Here is a 23,357-nt window from a genome sequence, read left to right on the forward strand (position 1 = left end):
ATTCGAGAAACGGTGATTCGTCTTGGCATCCTACTTATGTGGTCTATATGTGAGGAACTCATGAGGAGTTTGATGACTCGGATGACTGACATCAATGGTCGAAGAATAGTACCGCCTTAGTGCTGCATAGTTTTAACAGTAGATTTAGGATATGACAAATGTTATGTGTCTTCCACGCATCTCCATGTCTGTAATGGGACTAGTTTGACCCACTTTTGAAATTAGATAGCAATTGTTTTACATCTGGAGAGAGATGGTTACCACTGAACACACAATGGGTTAAGGCTGCATTTGACAGAAATGACAAAAGGCTTCATTGTTTGAAAAAGAAAACACTGCACTCCAAAAGGTGCAGACTCTAAAATTAACTATCTAAAGCCTGTGAGCTGGTGGATCTCAGATTGTCCCTGTGATCCTTGACAACCTTACCTATTGGTTCACTCAAAACAAAAGTCTCTCCAAACTGTTTCCAGAGTTCAAACAGCACCCACAGCATGCCTTCTTCAACTGCATGCTAACAGAGTAGAGCCGGGTTTGCCAGTCATGTTGCTGGCGAGGCATTTCCCCGAACCACCTGATCCTCCTTTTTATTTTTAATAACCCTGAATAATTAATTTGAGAGTTGAGGCCGTGACGGCTGCTGTACCTGTGCAGGTGACATAGAGATGAGCTGGGTGATGTGACTGAGGAGGGGCTTAAGGAGCTTCATTACCTGTGATCTCTTGCTGCTTCTGACAAAACACCCATCAAAATGACCCTGACAGTGAAAAGCTATTGTGTTCTCTCGGTCTCTGTCTCTCTTTGCAAACATAAACACACAAAGAAATGAATTGTGTCTTTGAAGGATTTGTAAACAAGGTAGTTGTAGCACAATTTTCTAGTGTGTATTGACTTGGAACCTTGACCAAAACCCTCTTGGAAGAGGCCATTTTTGTGGAGGTCTCCATGTGCACTTTCAGCACTGCCCCTCGATGTAATTGATGCAAGTGGGGGAGACTGACATCCAACAAAGACACAGAAATGATAGGAATAATCCAGGCAATACCACCACACCAGTGACAGGAGCCTCTCAATTTGGCAAGAACACCACTCCTTAGTAAGATATATCCAAAAAGCACACACGTCCTCCAACTTGCCACACATTTCCTTCCCCCCCTTTCTCCACTTTATCTCTGAAGTGACAGCTCTGTTGACCCATCCCGTCTTTTCAACGCAGCGTCTTGTGCCACAGGTCGAAGCACGGCACCGCGTGGAGCCGGACGTACTTCTGCCCGCCGCCGGAGCATTCCAGGCAGCCGTAGACGGTCTCGCGCCGCTGTTGGCCCATGCCGCAGAGAGCACAGGGGCCCTTTGGGATGTTGTGGTTGAGCAGGTTGACGCGGGTGTGGTTGCTCTCGCGCAGATAGGTCGTGGATACGTCCGTCATGCTAGCCGCCTTATCGTAATAGTCCGTGGCAACATCGTCCAGGAACGTGTCCGAGTGGGTGAGCTGCTCGAATGTCCTGTCATCTGTGAGAGGGAGCGATGGGTAGGAATAAAACAAAACACTTTCTTCGTCAATACATGGACAAGCAGATATTGTCTCTGTATTTACTTTGACATTTTTGGTTGGAGGTATTTGTGATTGAATCAAAGTACGGGGATTTCTGCTTCGGACCTCTTTACTCAGGGACGTTTTTTAGATGTTAATGAATAATTATAATTTCTGAAGGCCATTTGGCATTTTTAATTTAAGGTACACACTAAGGACTTCCTTTAAAAGTGAAATTCAAATTTCTGTTGAAGGAACAGAGTAAAAATGGACGAAGGAAACGTCAGTAGTTCACCTGTTCTGAATGGGTTTCCGTAGACGATTCCGGAAAGAAACCTCCTGAGACGGCCAAAGTGGAAGCGCCCAATGAAACCGCCCAGCTGCTCTCTAATCTGCTCCTTCTCAAAGCCCCCACTGGACTCTGGAGCTACGCAGATGTCTGACCACAACACACACAGGCACACGTGACACACACACACCAACATAGCATTTATGCTTAGATGGGAATGCGATGAGCTCTGACTTGGAGCAAGTAGTCAGGAGGCTAGTGATGTATTACCATAAGACATATCCCAAGTAGGCCGTGAAAACTCCAGGAATAGACATGTGAATTAGAAGCGAATGAACTATGTTTGGCCCACATTGAACATATTTTACAACACACTAGGTATTTTACACAATGACGTAGGCCTAATGGTGAACTAGATCCTTAAAAGTTAACTAAGAAAGGAAAGCATGCTGTCTCTCATTCACTATCGGACATGCATACATTGACCAAAATTAAATTCCTTTTTCACTCTACTTTTCACAATTTCTACTGACAGTGAAAGTATTAGCATACTCACCAAGTCGTCCATCAAGTCGCACATACAGGTCAAAGACACTAAATGCAATTGTTGTGTGAGCTGGAATCACAATGGCTTTGTCACGGCCTTTGGGGTTGCGCCCATCATCTATCTGAAACTGTTTGAAAGAAATTAAGATTGATTTGATTGTAGAAGGTTTTCCACTGGTTAAGATTTTGTATGTATTTCTTATGATATTTAAGTTATGGTTGTGCATTCTTGTGTGTGCTTCTCTTTTTTTCTGTGTGTGTGTGTTTGTGTATGTGTTCTGTGTTTGTACTTACTCTCATAGTAGTCCCTCGCATGCCAGCATGAACTGTAAGGGAACACTGCCGCGTGGTGCGAATGCTCTCCATGACGACACACAGCACAGTTCTCCCACTGTCCTTTGATTGGCGGATGAGGCAGTGGTCAAGATCCACCTTTCTGTTGTAGAGAAGGTAAGACAGTCATCATTTACATGCAAATGGCTGCCTTTTTGTAAGTCATAATGCAATTACAGCTTGCTGTGATAAAAGTTTGTGACAAAAACCAGACAGACACCTTGAGTTGAGCTCTCTGAGTAAAGTTGGAACTTCCACCTCATGTTTGGTCACTATGCCAAAGGAGGCTTTGACGGCCACAGAGTCAGAACCAGTGATGTTGAAGCCCACATCGTTCATCAGGTGATTCCCCAGCCTGCCATTCAGGGCCACGTCTGACTTGTCCTCATAGTTCAGCAGCTGGTATGAGGAAACACCTGAGTGGGAACCAGATGTTAAAGTCACAATGATGTGTGTTACTTGTTACATATTGATTAAATATGATGGAGATAAACCAACGACAATGTTTAATGGATCTTAGCTTAACTGTACGTTTTCAGTGTAACCTACACATTTTGTCCTATTGCGTTCTTATAAACTTCCAAATTAACGTCCACTGTATTTTATCCAATTTTATCTACTCCTCCATCTATTTTTCCATACTGCTTTTTTTCTTACCAGCTGTGATCTCCTTTTCTCCCACGAGTATGTCTTTCAATGAGAATGGGGACGAGCCATACTTGTTTTTCTTCCAGAAGTGTCTCCTTCTCTTTCTGGTCACCAGGCTGAGAGGTTGATACCGGTCGGCTTCGCTGAGACTGGGCACAGGGATGAGCCGGCCTGTGTCGCCCACCTGTTTGACGAAGTTCTTGGTGGCTGCGGCGAACATGGTGGAAACTTCAAAAGGCTCAGGATACCAACGGCCTGGTAAACATTGTTGTGTGTCCTCCGTTTGCTAAATGTTCCGAGCTCAGGATCCTCAGCGGCTGAGTTGGTTAGCGATAGTGAAACGTGATGTTGTATCCTTCCTGTCTAAAGCTAACCCAATCAATTATGTAGGTTCCTGTAACGTGATAGGGAACACATAGTCACATGTGGCGTGTCAAGATGATCCTCATCCTCTGCCTAGTGGCACAGTCCTCCAACAGAAAACAACATCCTCACTCTTTTTTATCTTGAGGGGTTTAAAGTTATGACAGCATTTGTCCACTCAGATAACCCACAAAACCCAGGCTGAAACAGAAGCTGTCCAGTCAAAATGACCAATTTAGTTTTTTTCAAAGCTCTTACACACATAAAACATTAAAAACATTCAACAAAAGAAAACCTTTCCCTCTAACAACACAACTTTTAGTCAATTCATATATTGTTTCAATCAATCGTCGCACAATAGACAACAAAATACTGCTATCAATATGAACTTTTTCAACCTTAATTTGCACTACATGCCTATGCTATTTGTGGATACTTTACATAGTTATAGTATGTGCCGAAATACTAGCAAGCATATCACAGCATACTAGCAAGCATATCACAACATAAGCATTTACAACATCCTCACTCTTTTTTATCTTGAGGGGTTTAAAGTTATGACAGCATTTGTCCACTCAGATAACCCACAAAACCCAGGCTGAAACAGAAGCTGTCCAGTCAAAATGACCAATTTAGTTTTTTTCAAAGCTCTTACACACATAAAACATTAAAAACATTCAACAAAAGAAAACCTTTCCCTCTAACAACACAACTTTTAGTCAATTCATATATTGTTTCAATCAATCGTCGCACAATAGACAACAAAATACTGCTATCAATATGAACTTTTTCAACCTTAATTTGCACTACATGCCTATGCTATTTGTGGATACTTTACATAGTTATAGTATGTGCCGAAATACTAGCAAGCATATCACAGCATACTAGCAAGCATATCACAACATAAGCATTAGGCATGTAGTGCAAATTAAGGTTGAAAAAGTTCATATTGATAGCAGTATTTTGTTGTCTATTGTGCGACGATTGATTGAAACAATATATGAATTGACTAAAAGTTGTGTTGTTAGAGGGAAAGGTTTTCTTTTGTTGAATGTTTTTAATGTTTTATGTGTGTAAGAGCTTTGAAAAAAACTAAATTGGTCATTTTGACTGGACAGCTTCTGTTTCAGCCTGGGTTTTGTGGGTTATCTGAGTGGACAAATGCTGTCATAACTTTAAACCCCTCAAGATAAAAAAGAGTGAGGATGTTGTAAATGCTTATGTTGTGATATGCTTGCTAGTATGCTGTGATATGCTTGCTAGTATTTCGGCACATACTATAACTATGTAAAGTATCCACAAATAGCATAGGCATGTAGTGCAAATTAAGGTTGAAAAAGTTCATATTGATAGCAGTATTTTGTTGTCTATTGTGCGACGATTGATTGAAACAATATATGAATTGACTAAAAGTTGTGTTGAGATAACAAACCCTTCTGCACTCTGCACCTGCAAAAAAAGATAGTATTTTATTAGAAAGTTTTCTTTGTTAATTTGTATTGTTATGTGCAGGCCTTTTGTTTTTAGTCTGTCTATGAGATCTGTTTTAACCGTTTTGAAAAAGGGTGTAAAAAAATGTGTGAAACCAATATAAAAATGTTTGATGATAACAAACCCTTCTGCACTCTGCACCTGCAAAAAAAGATAGTATTTTATTAGAAAGTTTTCTTTGTTAATTTGTATTGTTATGTGCAGGCCTTTTGTTTTTAGTCTGTCTATGAGATCTGTTTTAACCGTTTTGAAAAAGGGTGTAAAAAAATGTGTGAAACCAATATAAAAATGTTTTTACTAAACAGATAGATTTCTGCACTGGGGGTGATGAAGATCAAGTGGATCCCAGTTTCATTAAGTCTTGGCGATCGAGAAAAACTTTAGTATACCTTGCACTGTTCAAAATCTGTAATGTGAGGATGCATGAGACTGCCACTTGCAGTAGCTTGAGCCTGGCAGATAGATAAACCACATGTTATGTTCTACAGCCGCAGGAACATCTGGAACATCTGTTCAATCATTGGCTCATTACAGCCGTCCTCGTCAGAGAGGAGCACACATGCTGTGTTGAAGAGGTTGCAGTGTTTTGTGTGTGTGTGTATGAGAGAGAGAGAGAGAGTGTGCGTGTATTTGTGTATACTATGTGTGTGTTTGTACGTGTGGGTGCACATTTGTGAGTGTGTGTGTGTGTTTGTGTGAGTGTGCATTTGTGTGAGTGCATGCATGTGTGTGTGTGAGAGTCTATTTGTGTGTGGTGAAGAAGTGAGTCTATATACATGCTGGGGGGAGTTCAAGTCTCCTAAAACATGTACAGTAAAGTGGTGAATGGACCATAAATGTCATTTCAATACATACATGTATAATGTTTCTGTGGCTGACTCTAGCCAGGCCAAAAGTGTTTAACATTTCCTTCATACAGGGGCCTGTGCAGTGAGTTGTGGCAAACAAGGTGAGCCCGTGTCAGAGACACGAAGCCCTGACCCCAGACCAGATGCTGTTTCTTAGTTGGCCCACATGCTGTTTTCCACTGCTGTCTACTTGTTGCTGCTTCTTGTCCATTTGTATTCATATTATATTTTGTTCCTCAATCTCTGTGCTTGTAAGAACTTTAGCTATGGCATTTTCATTATTGTATCATCTGCTTATTTCTTGTTGTTTAATACATTTGCACTTGGCATTCCTTCAAGTTCTCACAAGGGCCTTTTTGCGGTGCTCATTTTCAATGTTGTCACATTGTCCCAGTATTGCCCCACATTGACATCTTTTGTCCCCTAATTAATGTCTCATTGGATGAGGGATTCTGACCAATGGCTGAATGTAAATAAATAACAATAAATACTATTATTATTTGTTACTCAATAAATGAATTGGTTCTGCTGACTAACACTTCTCTCTGCTGTTGACTAGTCTTTCATATCTTGTACTGACACACTACCCTTTCTCTCCTGTTCTCAAAGGGCTTTGCTTGTGGCCCTTGTGGTGAAGCAGTCTTCCATTTGCTGTGGAGCGCCATACTGGTGTGGTCTCATCCACATCAACGACCCACCTCTTTCCTCAGGAGCAGTTCCTGAATACTTAATGCCCATGACCTCACGTTGCCTAGCCTCCCGTAATTTCCCCAGTTGGGTGGAGAATGGACAGGAAAATGGGTGATTTGTTTGAAAGAGCACTCCTTAAACAACTTAAATGGCAGAAAAGGGAGCTCATCCATGGAGAATGCGTACCTGGCGTGCTGGCGTTAACAGTGGGCCTTTGTGGGTTATGATGCAGGTCACTGACTTACAGAGGCAATTTTGATGACAGAGCAAAGCATGTAGGAAACTCACCCAAAACAGCGTAATGACTCATCTGTGTACAGTAGAGGTGGCTGTTGAGAAGGGAGGGGGGAGAGAGAGAGAGAGAGCGAGAGAGAGAGAGAGAGAGAGAAGAGGGTGTGAGAGGAGTGATATAAATAATTCTCCTGTTTGTTGTTTCTCTGGGTTTGAGTTTTTAGAGTCCACACAAAAAGATGTGTGTTCAGAGCAGAGACGTTTCAAGAGGAGAGAAGGGTGGATAAACACAGGAACAGATAGAGACAGGGAGACAGTGAGGGAAGAGGAGGAGGATTTCACAGCACTGCAGCGTCTGCTGCCTCAATTAGACATCAGTCAAAAACATGTCATGGACCCAAACTCCCAAACGTGTCTCCTGCACGGCTCTAACATGAAAGATTGAGTGGCCCTGTGGTACTCTGGCACACTGAACAGCCATGTCATGTTGAGCAGGGGGCAAGTCCTCAGAAATGACCTCGTCATGTCAGCTCGGCTGTAATTAGTACGGCTCTCATTTAGGCGAGAGTGTAAACAGGGTGGAGACAGGATGTGACAACTTTCACCCAGTATTTCCCTGTTTTCCCATTACAAGGGTGTATGTAAACAAAGACTGGGAACTGAGGCTTCTGTGACGTTACTTCAGAGGGATGGAGCTGAAATGTGAAAACTTTGACAGTGAGTGTCTTCCTGCTGTGGAGAAAAGGTGAATTGTGTCGTATATTCCTGATGAAGATTTAAGACAGTGCTTTTTTATACTGTACATTACTGGAGAGGGTAACTTTGCTGTCAGAAACTACAGTTTTGCGTAGTTGGTATTTGAGCTCTTGGAGAGTAGGAAACCAAAAAGATGAGTGATGGGCAACAGACGTCAACACACTGGATCTAAGTACACAGGACAAGATGTTAACTTCTTTGTGCTAGTGGTGGAGCATACTTGTAAATATTTGGTTCAGTTGAATGGGCATGTTAACAAAACAGTCAACGGTCACAGGGTGACTCCCAAGATTTTTTTCAAAGGTGTCTTTTTTTTGCTTTTTGCTTCTTGTCTGTGTTTTCTTTTCTGTGCTGTAGCCTCAGTATCATGATGGTGAAGTTAAATTAATCATTATCGTGTGTTGAGTTTGAACTTGACCTATATCTGTGGCTCTGAAACAACAAACAGAAACTATCTCAACTGGGCTGCAAGCTGCAGATTTGACCAGAACTGACAGCTGGTGAAACAATTAGACCAGATTACTGGAGAGCAATGTATTTGATGAGCATAACATGTACAGATTGTCAGAATTAATTGTCATTGGACGCTGAGTGGATGCCTGAAAGTGAGAAAGTGAGCCAAAGTGGTACTTGTGGAAAACACTATGTATGCCTTGACATAGGGAGAGACACTCACGTCCTGTATATTCCCTCCCTTTCCTTTCCCCAGGTGTGCAGTCTCTCTGCTTACACTGGGGCTTGCTGTAACACAGGCGATAAATCTTCCCCATTTCAGCTATAGTCACCTTGCACACATATGTTTTCCCCCTTTCACTGCGTAGAGGCACGTGTCAAAGAGAAGATCCTCCTCACCTATCAAGTGTGTGTGTGTATGTGAGAGAGAGAACGTTTGTGTGTGTGTATGTAGCCTACAGTGTCCAAAGGGGAATAAATGTGTCGTGCCTGATTTGTGACCTTCAAAAACTATTTACCCAAGTTTTGGTGCAGTTGTGTGACTATGTTTCAGTGAGGCTGTGCTTGCCCTGTCATGGGTCAGGTTAAACAAGGTAGTCTGGGACAGGCACCGGGCCAATGTTGGGCTGAGATTCTGGGTTTGGGGGTGATACTTGACACTTCTTTCAACTTTCAACACCCCGTAAATAAACTAAACAGCCATGGTAGCTGTTTATGTAACTTTTACAGTGTGACATGCCACCATTCCAGTTGATATGTGCTGAAGGCTATGTCCAAGCTGGCAAAACAAGTGCATTTTTACATTTTGCTATGTTACACCTTTAGATAGATCTAAAGAGAGTTTCAAGCTTTTTCTAAATGCTGATATTTAGATAGCGCTTTGTTGTTTAACTAAATATTTCAAGATTAAATATAGATCAAAAAGCCATGTTTTTCCTTGGTTATTTCTATTTCTGACTTGCGGCTGCCTGCGAGCGGGCGCGTAGAGCAGACTGGAGTCACATTGGGGAAAAAAGGAACGGGGGAGGCGGGGGAGGTCGGCTGGTTGCGCTGTTCGCTGCAGTTCAACTTCTGAGTTGTCATACGAGCACCATCAGGGCGAAGGCTGGCAATACTGCGCCTAGGGGAGAGGGGCAAACTCAAGAGGCTGTATGGTGAAGGTGTGACTGGGATATATCTTACCGGTCTTCGTCCCCCTCGTAGCGCCCCAAGGAGGGAGAGTGTGTTCTGTTGAAATAATGGCGTTTTCTCTAAACCAAAGGATCTGTCTTTGGCTTACCGTTTCCTTGGCTCAGGTATTATTTGTGACGTGCCAAGATGCCAAACCCGGTAAGTTAACGACCGTACTCACTCTGGGTTGTAATGTGTGACTTTTTGCACTCTTGTTTTGATTGAGTTCACCGGTTGTCGTTATGAGGTAGGCCTAATGGCAATGATGATGCATGTATTAATGTCAGAATTAGTACGATGACCACACGTCAACGCCACCTGGTAGAAGGGTGCTGAAACAAGTGTGCTGTTTAGAGAATTTAAAAACGTAGTCTTTGGTACGCCTGTAGACAAAAGTTCGCTACAGGTGCATATTGTGCGCCTACTTATATGGCACACGTTAATCTACCCACCCAAACAACATCCTTCATCATGGGACATTATGCCTAGTTTTTTTTAAATATGATAAAATCTTACATCAATTTTCATATGTCGACAGTTTTTTGTAACCACATTTGATTTTGACCTCAGATGATAAGTGTGATAATTTCACAATGTATTTGGTTGTGTGGCATGTATTAGCTGTTGTTAGTGTCCTGTGTGAGCCTGTCTGAGCAGCTACAGGATGTTTGGTGTGTCCGTTACATCCCCTGGACAGATGAGCCTGCATGGGGTTTTGGAGTCCACTCACTGTACACAACTCCATCCATGTGTTTGTCTCATCAGATGCTAACATTACATGAAACGAAGGCCTCTCTCAAGGTTTCGTTTTCATCCTGTATTAACTCATGTAATGTCCATTGCATGTAAGTTAAGCTGGCTTCTATGGCTACTTTTTAAATGATAGCATCTTTTTTCTCCAGACCACAGATAGAGTCCAGATGATTTCTGGACCAGGCCCTCGTGTAAGATGGACCAGACTGTCCTTGTGGGCCCTAAATATAGAAATGTTTATCCTCAAATCAGAGCAGGCTTCTAGTAGGAATACCATACTTGAGATAATATTTTAGTTCACTGCAGACATTGAGAAATGTGAGTTTAGTGGTGTGTTGCCTGGCGAGTCCTACATGCATCTCCAGTTGACAAATAGTGCGTGTAAAGATTTGTTTTATTTAGATGATTTGAAATCCATACCAAATTGCATCTTTTGTGGATTTTGAGACCATTCAGGCTTGGAGGTGGTCTGTCTTTATGTGAAATGACGTGCTAGACTGGGGCCAGCTGTCTGCATGCCCTGCGACTGGGCCTATTTCAGTATGAGGCTTCTAGAGAATGAGAGGTTTCAAAGAGGCCTTGCATAAAATCATCTGGGGTTTTCATGCGCCCAGGAAGTGTAAGGCCACCAATTTTGGTCTCAGTTCTGGCCAGGAACGAGACTAAGGGCACACCCACAGATGAAAGAGAGTGTACACACACACACACACACACACACACACACACACACACACACACACACACACACACACACACACACACACACACACACACACACACACACACACACCACACACCCTCACATACACACACACACTCGCGCGCACACTCTCTCTCTTTCTCTCTTGCTCTCTCTCTCTCTCTCTCTCTCTGTCTCTCTCCTATAAAGACACTCTCTCTCTCTCACACTCTCTTTCTTTCTCCCACACACACTCTCTCTCTCCCACACACGAAGCACACATTGCACGGTCTGCTATGCTGGGCTCGTTTTCAGATCAGTTAAGTCTAATTAAATACTGACCACCCACCCCACCCCTGCTCATTCACACACAACACACACACACACACACACACACACACACACACACACACACACACCCACCTACACACACACACACAACCACCCACACACACACACACACACACACACACACAACCCCCCCCCCCCAACACACACACACACACACACATACACAACCACCCACACACACACACACACACAACCACCCACACACACACACACACACACACACCTACATACACAAACTCACAACTACATACACACACTCTGACAAGCCTGTTTTGTACAGGTTGACTGAAGTTGTGTGCCACTTCTTACAGTTGTGTGTCTTAGAGAGTAGATCACTAAAATAAAGTCTGGAGGTAAACAAAGGCAGGGCCAAAGAAAATGGGGGATAGGGATGTGACACAGCCAGAGGTGTTTACATGCTCGCACCTCCCTCAGCGCGGCTGCTAGGACAAGAATCTTGCAGTGTGAATCTACCTACGCTGGGTTTATTTCTGGGAAGGTTTTTGTCCATTTCTGTGTGTGTGTGTACCTTCACAAAGACCTCTCTGAGAGGCTAGCTGACTTGTTGTTGGTTTTCATGAAATCCATTTGAGTTCATCTTAGCAAAGGAGTCCATTCAAACTGAGTAAATTAATGTGGAATTTGTCAAAATAGGACACATTTGACAAATACTTTGCCATGTGTTGACATTCAGCATGTTTTTTTAATCTTAGTTAGTCTCACTAAAATAGATTTGGAACTCACTTGATTATAATCATAATTATTGTAATCATATCATAATTACAGTATATTGTCCTGTCCAGAGAAGTCACAACAATCTGATGTGCCTTCGATACCAAGTGTGTCTGTCAGCTTCATGCGATAATTACTGTGGTTGGTGGAAAAGCATCATCCTCTATCGGTATTCATTGTGAAAAGAAAGACTAAGATTGCAGTTACCGTAAACGCTCATTGTCCGTAAACTCTCAAATCCAACCCATTAGAACACGTTAAGAGCCAAACCTAAATCATATTTATCCCCTCTCAGTATGGGTGTTATAAAAAAATGGGAATTTTTTTTTGTCCTGCACATGCAGTGGGACAGTGTGTGAGGGGTTGTAGACAGAGGGTGTGGCCAGGCTGTCAGAAATAAAAGTTGCCCACAGGCAAATGCGAAGCAGAACGTATAATACAGCTCCTGTGGTTTCCCTAAAATAACGTCTGCGCTCCCACTAAATTGGTACTTGCGCTCTCTTATTGCCCTTTAGAAAAAAAGGAAAAAAAGCTCAATGTGTTTTTTTTTTGTAAAAATCAAGACTGTAGCAGGTGCTCCCATTTTAGAACGGAGTCCTTGAGAGTTAGCTGTGATCTGCATTTTGCTGATGTACATGTTGCTCGTACAACCCCGTTTACAAGGTAGATCATTTAAGGTGGGAGTTTTGCGTCCATTGGTCAAGAGAAAGCCAGTGGAATAATATAATGGATGCCATGCAGTACGTCACTTACAGATGCATTGAGCTTTAAACAGTGACCACCCAGATCCAAGGCCTTTCTTTACATTTTTCTTTTTTAAACCAAAACCTTTTCAAGGTCTTGTTTTCTAGAGGTTTGAACCTTTCTGTTAAAATAGATTTGACTACACCCTCAAGCTTTTAAATGCATGTAATCATAGCGATACCTGCAGTAGGCTATATTAAACCATATAACTAAAGAGGGATGTCTGCTACCTTGAAGACACTAGATGAAAGACATTGAGGGGCTTTTTTATAATCGTCCCTGGGGTCTCATTTAAACCATCAGACACACTTGATGTGGGTGTAGAGTGTTCAAGCCATGTGTCACCCATGTTAGACACCAATTGTGATTTACAAACTCAACTTTACACGGCTCAATCAAAACTATATAATTTGTCTGCGCCTCTTAATTGTCAAGAATTCTCTTTGAATATGCTCTACCAAGTCATAACTGTAAAATGTGCTATCTGCCATGAGTGAGTTATGGTTTTTACGAACGTATTATGTTGACACCGATAATAAACAATTGTAAAATATGCCTCACAAGTCACAGTCCTCAAAAGGTTAATCTGAGTTAGGGAGTATTCCAGCGTACTGTTGAAATGATTATAGTCTTGAACAGAAGCTCCTAACCACAAGTGAACTCAGTCTCCCTACTTCCACAGAGAATGAGAGCCGGAGGAGATGATTGGATTGTCTTCTTCTCTTTGGGTGTGTGTTTTATGAAGCCATGAATTACATGCATCTAGTGTCAGCTTGTTTGTGGCCAAAGCACTGTAACTGATCTAAAAACGTCAGACAAACAAAAGGAAGGCTATACTTGCTCTCAGGAGCTCCATTTCCACAGATTTTCCAGGGGCCAGTTAGTTATGATGCAGTGAATTTTTGTCTGTAAACCCAACAGCAAATATAAGTTTAGACGGGACGGAAATCAAATGGAAATGTTTTAGATGTCTAGCATGCTATGTGTGTTGTGTGTGTGTGTGTGTGTGTGTGTGTGTGTGTGTGTGTGTGTGTGTGTGTGTGTGTGTGTGTGTGTGTGTGTGTGTGTGTGTGTGTGTGGTGTGTCTGAAACACTTTCATCTAGTAACCTCTAGTACCTTTAGTAGTCTCTAGTAGCTGTGTATCATGCGTGTGTGTGTGTGTGTGTTACAAGTGTGTGCATGTATGCATGTGTGAGGGTTCATAGTGTAGCAAAGGAAAAGGCTCTTCATCTCCTCACAGAACATGGATGCGTTTTTGTTCTGTATAGCGTGTTTGAAGACCTCATCAGTTTTAAAATGTTATATACTTAACCAAAAACCGTTATAGTCTAATATCTCTCCACTGTGATCTAGAGAACTTAAGAGGGAGAGGATATACTTCATTTTGATTTAACCATGTAACAGTGAATAAATAGTTGCATTTATGAACTAGTTGAATAAATTATTGTTCTCATTAGCTCAATATAATTTCATTGTCTGGGTGAAGAATGAAAAGCAAATCCAGATGATTGACATAATGGATAATATGTTTTCTTTTAAGTACCCTTACATATGTTATTTATTTCTGGAAGCCTGCTATCCTCACTCTGTTTGTATGTTTATTCCTTGGATTGTTCTCTATTTTTGGTTATTTATTGTGAATGGATATCAATCTCAGGTTCAAAGCATTTGTGGGTCACAGACTCTCAGAAAAAGTATTTTTACCTTGGAGTCTCCCATTGTATTGGAAGACTTCTCTGCTCATGATAGAGATGATTGTGTTATTGCATAGAATTATTATTTTCATAGAGATAAAACCAATGCTGAAAGTAATGCAGGGAGGAAGGGAATATGAGTGAGATAAAGCCATGAAGGATACTTCAGATAGAGCCCACAATCCTCAAGCTATCTGCATCACTCTGTTAATTCCTAAGGATGCTCAGTATACAGACAGCCCATGCAGCAGCAGGCGAATAAAGGTCACCTGGGCTGCAGCCTACCTTAAGCCGTGACTAAAAAAAGAATCAGTCAATTCCTGAGCAGTCTAGCGCTTCACTGCCCTCCTCTGTCTGTTTGTTGAACTGCCTCAGCAGGAATAAATGTAGTGTTTGGTGTATGCTCAGCACAGGCCAGAGAAGAAATTACTCTCCAGTGACACAAAACAATAAATGTGTTTTTAAAGCTGTAAATAAAGGATACATTTAGTTGAATTTTCCTTAACATCTGCATTTAAACAGATATCAACAAAACTTCAATTCACAATTCATTGTTTTCATCTGCGATAAACGTCCCCAATAGACACACACACACCCATGTCCAAGCAAAATACATATTTATATATAACTTTGTGTTTAACCCTTTTAGATGCAGACGACAATGTAAGCTGTAAGGATAATGACCAGGTGTATCCCAACAATGAAATCTGGAAACCAGACCCGTGTAAACTATGTGTGTGTGACAGCGGAGTGATCATGTGTGAGGAAATCCGCTGTGAGGAGATTGTGAGCAACTGTGAAAAAGTGACCGTCCCCGAGGGCGAATGCTGCCCTGTGTGTGAGAACTTCGCCAGCGCGTCTGGGAAGACACGTGAGTCAACCCCCCCCCCCCCACACACACACACACACACACACCTCCCCTCCTCTAGAAACTTCTGGAAACTCCAGCATAGGGTCTACAGAGCTACACCAGTGGTGCCTTTAGAGATGCTTTAAACCCAGAAGTGATTAAGTTTTCAGGGGAAATGCCTTTGTTTTCTTTATACCTTCTTTTGATTTCTAATACCCGTAAACTAAAAGAGGCAGATGTATGTTTTCACTGTAAGTAAAACGGTCAGCATAAGAGAATGACAGGTGTTTTGTAAATACTTCTTTATCCCGGATTTAACTTATGTTGAGCCATAAATATAAGCTGTCTAGTACAACCTTCAGACAGCTGTATGAGGAGGAACAATGCGTGATTTTAATATCTGTTTATTTGTGTTCTTATCCTTTGCAGAATTCATTACGTATCATTTGATGGTAAGCTGATCTTTTACATGATATCTGTGTCTGTGTATCTGGAAACAGGTATGTTCTGAAGCACTGGGTTGCGCATAGTAATCTTTTCACTGTCAATTTCCAATGATATTTTAGGGACAGAAAGGAGAACCAGGTGACATTCCCTATGTGAGTATACTGCATACTGCATCAGGTTACCGGTACACAAACACAATGGGGTTTTATTAACTTCACTAACACAAACATTTGTTTTTATTTACTTCACTAACTCTAACATGTTGACTTTTTTTAGGTTGTGGGACCAACGGGCCCTTCAGGTGGAATGGTATGTTAAAAAAATATACCATTTGCTTTTTTTCCAACATAGAACATGGAATTGACTTGCAATGACGGTTTAGTTAAGGTACTGTGTTTCGTCTTGGAACTAAGGAGACTAGACCTGCAGATGACCACTAGATGGCAGTATCACTAAACCTAATTATGTTTGTGGTTAAAAGCAAATATTTCAGGGTTTTACAATTTACATTCATGTTGAGGATCTTCATCATTCATAATCCAATTCATGTTTTTAAAACAACTTTATGAGCACCATGAGACGCAAAGCACACACTACGGACATTCCACACACGCTACACACGCTACACAGACACACACTACACACTCGTTGTCATCTCGTCTGTTGTCGTCTCACTGTGTGATGTTAAACAGGGAGCCCCTGGTGCCGTGGGATCCAGAGGTCGTGCAGGAATGAAAGGAAGACCCGTATGTGTTTACCTCCTCCTCATTCTCTGTTACCACACATAGTCCATTATTCATTCTATGGTGAAATGTGCTGATGAGATGCTGTGGTAGAACAGGTGTATGCATTACATTAAGTAGAGCTGGTGTATTAATTGTGTAATTACATTGTAATAAGTAAATGCTATAAATTATTCGTTTGAGATATCACAATAAGTTAATGTCAAGACGGACTGAATTCCCATGTTATAACACAGTTCTAATCAGGATGGTAAAGTAAATGATAGACATATGATAAGTGTACATTTAATCAGTGTAACCCCTTACTCATCAATCTATCCATGTGGCTTGTAGGGGGTCAGGTGAGAGATAACCAGAGCTGTTGTTTGTGTGTGTGTGTGTCTGTGTGTGTGTGTGTGTGTGTGTGTGTAACCCAGGGTTTGAGAGGCCCAGCTGGGTTTGATGGAGAGCCAGGAATCCCAGGCATGCCAGGCCAGCCCGGCCCAGCCGGTCACCCTACACATCCAGGGGTAAGATCACGCACCCCCCCCCCCCCCGAAACACTTCAAAATAACTCTCCCCAGGATGTCACATTCAGTCTTAAATATACTGCACATGAGGATTTATTATGTGTTTTACATTGGTGTCACGTTCAGTCTTAACATAGCGTATTTGTCAGTGGGTTACATCTTAACACAGACATATACTCAGATACTGTAGTGGAGAAGAGGTTGATAAGAGTATTGTTGTAATCCTGATCTCCTATAAATGGAAGTTAAAGTAATGAAGGTCAGGTATCTTTGACAAATATACATATATATACCACACAGGAACACACACACACACACACACACACACACACACTCTCACACACACACACACACACACACACACACACACACACACACACACACACACACACACACACACACAAAAGAAGGCTATGCCTTTGGTCACTGCGCTTTAGAGGCACCAGGTGGTGTTTGGAAGCCGGTCATGAGTAAAATGTTTCGAAACATTTGTATTTATGTCATGGTGAAGGTCAGTGCCTGAAGGTATACACCACATTAATTATGCAGATTGTTTTACCTCACTTTGCAGTTTCAGTGACACTTAATTTTTTAAATGTACCCTTAGCCCCTTACCCTAAGCCAGTTCATACAACGAGAGATTGGGATGTTATATTATACAAGTACTGCTTGCTTCCCTAATGCCATATTCATACCTTTTGTTGTCAGTTCTAATCACTCCTCTGAATTGAACCATGTAACTGTGACCTTGTCTGTTGTTGTTCAAACTGTATTTGACACAGCCTAAGTAATGAATGAGTCACATTCATGTTTATGGTTGTTTATGTTTAATGAATCATTTTCCCCTGTTGTGTCAGAGCCAATTGGCGACACAGATGGCATCGGGCTATCAAGACAAACTTGGAATGGCAGGAGTGGTGTCAGGAAACTCGGTAAGGAGGCACCAGATCAGATCCCACACCTGTTTAGTCTACATTTGAGTTAAGGGGTTTAAAGTCTGTGACAAACAATAACATAGCATTTGCAAGCTTGCTTCATATGCCTATGCATTATTAAGGTGCTAATCTGCACAGTGTGACTGGGTGGTGTTATCAGCACACTTAAATGCAACACAAGGCATGATGGTCTTGCATGCGCACATGTCAACTTAATTATTAAAAGAAGATCCTCAAACAAGACACCTTTATAAGCCCTTGTAGACAGCTGACATAAGCATACACAGGCATGATACAAACATGGAGCTGAGGCAGTGCAGTGAAACTCCTAAGAGGTATATATTATATTATATTATATTATATTATATTATATTATATTGTATTGTATTGTATTGTATTGTATTGTATTGTATTGTATTGTATTGTATTGTATTGTATTGTATTGTATATTATATTATATTATATTATATTATATTATATTATATTATATTATATTATATTATATTATATTATATTATATTATATTATATTATATTATATTATAATTGTAATTATAATTATATAATTGTATTGTATTGTATTGTATTGTAGGTAAGACATCATTTGCCATAGTTCACCCTCAGTCAACAAATACGAGGCTTTGGACAAGAGATAGCCAAACTATTCGACCTTTAGCGTGAGGCTCAGCAGGTATAAATGTTTTTTGTGTCTCTTTTCCAGGGCGAGTCAGGACCTCGGGGTCCCCCAGGACCATCCGGCTCACCGGTGAGTCTCTCACAGCCTTCAGAGGTCTGAATTACACCTTCAGCTCCTCACTGTAGGGTGGTCAGTAATCCTCCCTCTATTTGAACTCTTTTCCTCAGGGACCTAGTGGTGGTCAAGGTATTCCTGGGGATGTAGGCGAGCCGGGACCTATGGTAAGGACTGATGAGTGGTGACAACCTGTTCAGTTCAAATGTTAGTTTATCTGAACAACCAATGAGTTTGTGTTAATATTATGGTTAGGTTAGGGCTAGATTAGGTTAGGGTAGATTAGATTAAGGTTAGGTTAGGTTAGGTTAGTTTAGGTTATAGTTAGATAAAGGTTTTATGTGAATAAAGTGCTACTCCAGAGTGTATGGAATATTAATAAGAATGGGCTCCTTCAATAAAATATATTTTACCTCAGATTTTTAGATCTTTAAATTCCAGAATCCTCAAAACCACTGAGGTGTCTCAAAACTGACCTCATTAATGATTTTGTGATTTGTTGCCTTTGTACATAATCCTTTACAGATCAATAATTATCACTCAGGTCGTCACATAGTCTCTGTGTGCAGTGACGTGTCAGACTAGGAGGGAGATGGGGGTGTGTGTGAGGGCTGATATGTTTTTGTCCTTGTAGGGCTCCTTCGGCCCAAGAGGCCCCGATGGCCCACCAGGAAAACCTGGCCTAGATGTGAGTTTTAAGTTTACTTGCTTATTTACACAACAAACATTTTGACAAAATAATTTTCTTCAAAATAATTCAGAATACATCTCTTTCCACAATGTGAACCCAAGTCATTTTGATTATAATCAATTCTAAATGAGCGTGACTAATACTCACTTGTGGTTGTCATAGGGAGAGCCTGGGTCATCAGGAAACACAGGAGAGGTTGGACTCCCAGGATCTCAGGTACAGTGCTTTTGCCTTCATCGCTAATTATGAAATATTATATCTCTCCTCAGCCAAACAGCATAATAACACTGGCATTTTAAACAAACTGGACTTAACAAGTCTCGTCTCAGACAATTAGTGCATCCAAAAATGGCTATTTAATTACTATACACTGGTGTGACGCATATCTGCAAGCTGATATTTCATTTGTGCCCTCCTGTTAGGTTCCCATTCTTTTAAAACCCAAGAACTAACACTTTCAGGCCTTTTTATCTGGCATCGATGGGCATAATGTGACATAAGTGTGACAATACTGCCTAGAGGTATCCGAGTACTTCTAAAGTCAAAGTGGGTCACCAGCTAGATAACAAACTTCCATTCCCCTATGTTAATTTCCTAGAACCCAAAATGGAAAAGAGGAGTTAATCAGGCTTTGCTAACCAGCATTTGGCCCGCTTGTGGAATATTCAGACCCATCTGGGCAGTATCAGCACCTTTGATCCAAGTAACCCTTCCTCAGATTAGAGCCACCTGTTTCAAATGGTTGTTTAATAGTCAAAACCCACAGAACAATCTAGAAACCTAAGAAGTTAACTCTTGCAAATAGTGTGCACCTGTGGTTTGGTGTGAGTAAGACCAGTGTTGGAAAGAGAGACATAAAAGGCTTCAATTTCTTGTCTTAAATGTTGAACTTGTTTGTTTCAGGGGGCAAGGGGGTTCCATGGGTTGCCAGGACAACCAGGACTGAGGGGACTAAAGGTAGGTTTGAAGTAGTCCTTAACTCTCAGGCAATCAAAGGCTTTGTTCTGCCAAGGATTTTAATAAGATAATTCAAGTACAGGTTTCACAAATACAGTGACTTGGATTTGTATAGCCTTGGTTAATATGTATTATTAGTTATACAGTTAGTCCAAATGCTGCTCAAAATGTTTAACCTTCATTTGGACACATAGAGATGAATACTCAGTAAACAACCAGGATTTCTTGAGGCAGTAGCCTCATATCCTGATTATGCTAATACTATACTTAGACTGCAAATGAACATGATTTCTAATGTAAATAAGGAAACCTGAGGGAAACCTTTCCTGAAGGAGTCTTCTGTACAATACAAAACCAAGGACACTCTTATTCATAGCTGTGAGGCAAAGACAGCTGGTACAGGTAGTTCCAGAGGGTGTTTGAATTATTCATGAGTGTTTGTCTGTCATTTAAGGGACACGGAGGTCTGTTAGGACCCAGGGGTGAACCAGGGGTCACTGGATCGAAGGTAATCAACTTCAGATTTCTATTGATATACAGTATATCCATGAACTCTGTTTGAAATTATTGTATTCTGAGGTTTTTGGATTGCATTGCTTTTTGACTGGGTATTTGAAATAGCTGTAAACGTGTATGTGTGTGTGTGTGTGTGTGTGTGTGTGTGTGTGGGTGTATTTCTGTTTGTCTGGATGTATGTTTGTGTGTGTGTGTGTGTGTGTGTGTGTTTGTGTGTGTGTGTGTGTGTGTGTTTGTGTGTGTGTGTGTGTGTGTGTGTGTGTGTGTGTGTGGTTGTGTGTGTGTGTGTGTGTGTGTGTGTGTGTGTGTGTGTGTGTGTGTGTGTGCATATTCATGTTTATATGATATTCTGTGTTTGTGTTTATGTTTGTGTGTGTGTGTCTTAACAGGGAGAGTCAGGCAAACCTGGTGGCATGGGCGGACCTGGTCCACGGGTGAGTGTGTGGCAGAACAGCCATCATTTTTTCCCCCCAGTCATCGTTACTCTCACACAAATCAGACCTGTGATAAATAGCCCACTGACAGTTCAATCAAACACAGCTCACATCACCATAAAGCATGAAAGTCCCCTTTCCAATTAAGATGGGCAATTCATTTAGCTGACGTGCTCATCCGGTTGCTATGACTTCACAGCTGCATAAGCACTGCTGACTCTAATGATGAGTTTTAGACTGTATTTTTCTGCAGTTTTAGAAGCATTTTCTTTACAAATAACAGAGTATAATTTCTACTTACACTGATGCATTCCTATAGTCAATCAGACAGGAATAATAAAACAGCTGGCTTAAAATTGGGGGTTTCGTTGGGTTATGCTTCTTCATGCTGTCATTCATCACTGTGATGTTATGCGCCATAACTCATGACTGGGTGTGTGATTATGTGGTTTTTCTGCATGTTGCATCGTTGTGCAGGGTCCACTGGGAATGCCAGGAGACAGGGGAAGGATTGGAGCATCTGGCCCTGTGGTACGACATGATGCAATCATTTAAATAGACCTGGATGTTTAATTGAATGAATAATAATAATTACTGTAAACAGATAATGATTCATAATGCATAATTAGACACCAAATGTTTAGTTTGTGCCCTTGTTTGTTCTGGTGTCCAACAACTCCATTTAACAAGTTGTATTGAGAGATCATCTAGAGAATCAGCATGATTATGAATAGGCCAATTTGTTCCTGTTTGTTTTAGGGAAGGCGAGGAACAAATGGGGATATTGGTAAACCAGGCCCAATGGTAAGTTCTTTTTTTTTGTGTTCATTTTTGCATAGATAGGCCATACCATACATAATAAGTTGCATCATGCCAAAACCACCTCAGCCCTTTATCAGCTCTTTATCAGCCCTTTATTTCCTCACAGATGAACCTAACAGAGCTTTATGCACTATGCAATGACCTCATAGGTGTCTGTTTCTACAGGGTCCAATGGGAATCAGTGGATCTGCTGGTTTTCCAGGTGGTCCAGGTATGAAGGTAAGAACACTTCACCTGTATCTGTCGCCATGGGTCTAGTCAAGATGGAGAGGGGCACTGACGTAAGGCTAGGTCTGTGGAGTGATTTTTGAGTCGGAGAGAGGTTGCTATTAAAGGAGTGTGATGGTATGTTTAGACCACCAGCTATGCTTCACTATTTTGCCCATTTCAATATGAGCATGTCAAGTATACTGTATTTCAATCAAGTGCACCTCTTGATAATATGATAGGACATTTTATTTTTAAGATCTTGATATTTGTCTAAAGCACATGATCTCCTCTTCTCCTGCCCAGGGTGAAGCAGGCCCCACTGGAGCCAGGGGCACAGCTGGACAACAGGGTCAGAGAGGGGACACTGGACGACTGGGCACAGCAGGATCAACGGGCAACCAGGTGGGCATCACCTGTTCCTGGTTAGCCTCTGCTGAAAAAGCTGATGATGATACACAGTGTTGAAAGATGGCTGATGTCTGTTGTAATGTCCACAGGGAGCGGCTGGGACTGACGGAGGCCCAGGATCTAAAGGACCTGCGGTAAGTTTCCCTCTTGGAGGGCCCCACTGGGGGAGCTAGAAATATCAGCATGGCAGATGGCAGCATCAGCAGGGCAGATAAGTAATGTCGATGCACCTGGTATATGAATAAAGTTGAGGTGTGAGTCTGTGTTTTGGGTGCGTTAAGCGTGATTTAAGGGTGTGAATGTGGTATCAATGATGTGCGGTTCTTCCACAGGGATTGCCCGGCATTCTGGGGGCCGCAGGGCTCTCTGGGCCACATGGCCCTCCCGGACCTCAAGGAACCACTGGATTCCCAGGGGTCAAAGGTTCAGGGGTAATGAACTGTCTTTATATGTGACCTCATATTGCAATTAAGGGCACTGAACCATTCCACTGTGCCAGCTGTACCTTAGTCATTCATTACATGAGTTCTGTTTCACGTCTAACTCTCTCTGGTCAACAGGGAGACTTGGGAGTTGCAGGATACAAAGGAGAGCCTGGTCTTAAAGGAGAAACTGTGAGTGTATTTTTCAAAATAAAAAATGGAAATACTGTCATTACTACATGCTACGAAAGCGGCATGTGTCAGTGTTTTTTTCCATTAAAAGTGGGAAGTCACTATGATTCAAATCCATCTCTCAGGAATGTTACATACAATGAGGAAAGCTCAATGAGACTCAGGGTC

At 41.6% G+C, this 23,357-nt stretch overlaps 2 protein-coding genes across 2 annotated transcripts; one reads left to right on the forward strand and one right to left on the reverse strand.

The window, feature by feature from the left end:
* Nucleotides 1-1,207: 1,207 nt before the first annotated feature.
* On the reverse strand, nt 1,208-3,567 carry pjvk (pejvakin; the record flags this gene model as incomplete). Its single annotated transcript, XM_080835946.1, has 6 exons — nt 1,208-1,509; nt 1,827-1,970; nt 2,377-2,494; nt 2,661-2,802; nt 2,920-3,115; nt 3,357-3,567. 6 exons carry the CDS (start codon nt 3,565-3,567, stop codon nt 1,208-1,210), a joined length of 1,113 nt encoding a protein of 370 aa, XP_080692072.1.
* Nucleotides 3,568-9,366: 5,799 nt separating this feature from the next.
* On the forward strand, nt 9,367-23,010 carry LOC308362613 (uncharacterized protein; the record flags this gene model as incomplete). Its single annotated transcript, XM_080835343.1, has 21 exons — nt 9,367-9,508; nt 14,953-15,174; nt 15,583-15,605; nt 15,720-15,752; nt 15,877-15,909; nt 16,293-16,346; nt 16,760-16,852; nt 17,710-17,784; nt 18,508-18,552; nt 18,651-18,704; nt 19,172-19,225; nt 19,391-19,444; nt 20,132-20,185; nt 20,640-20,693; nt 21,091-21,135; nt 21,613-21,666; nt 21,895-21,939; nt 22,123-22,176; nt 22,471-22,589; nt 22,665-22,709; nt 22,908-23,010. Exons 1-21 carry the CDS (start codon nt 9,418-9,420, stop codon nt 23,008-23,010), a joined length of 1,404 nt encoding a protein of 467 aa, XP_080691469.1. The 5' UTR covers nt 9,367-9,417.
* Nucleotides 23,011-23,357: the final 347 nt, after the last annotated feature.

Source organism: Sprattus sprattus (assembly GCF_963457725.1).
Source record: "Sprattus sprattus genome assembly, chromosome: 3".
NCBI classification, from domain to species: domain Eukaryota; kingdom Metazoa; phylum Chordata; class Actinopteri; order Clupeiformes; family Clupeidae; genus Sprattus; species Sprattus sprattus.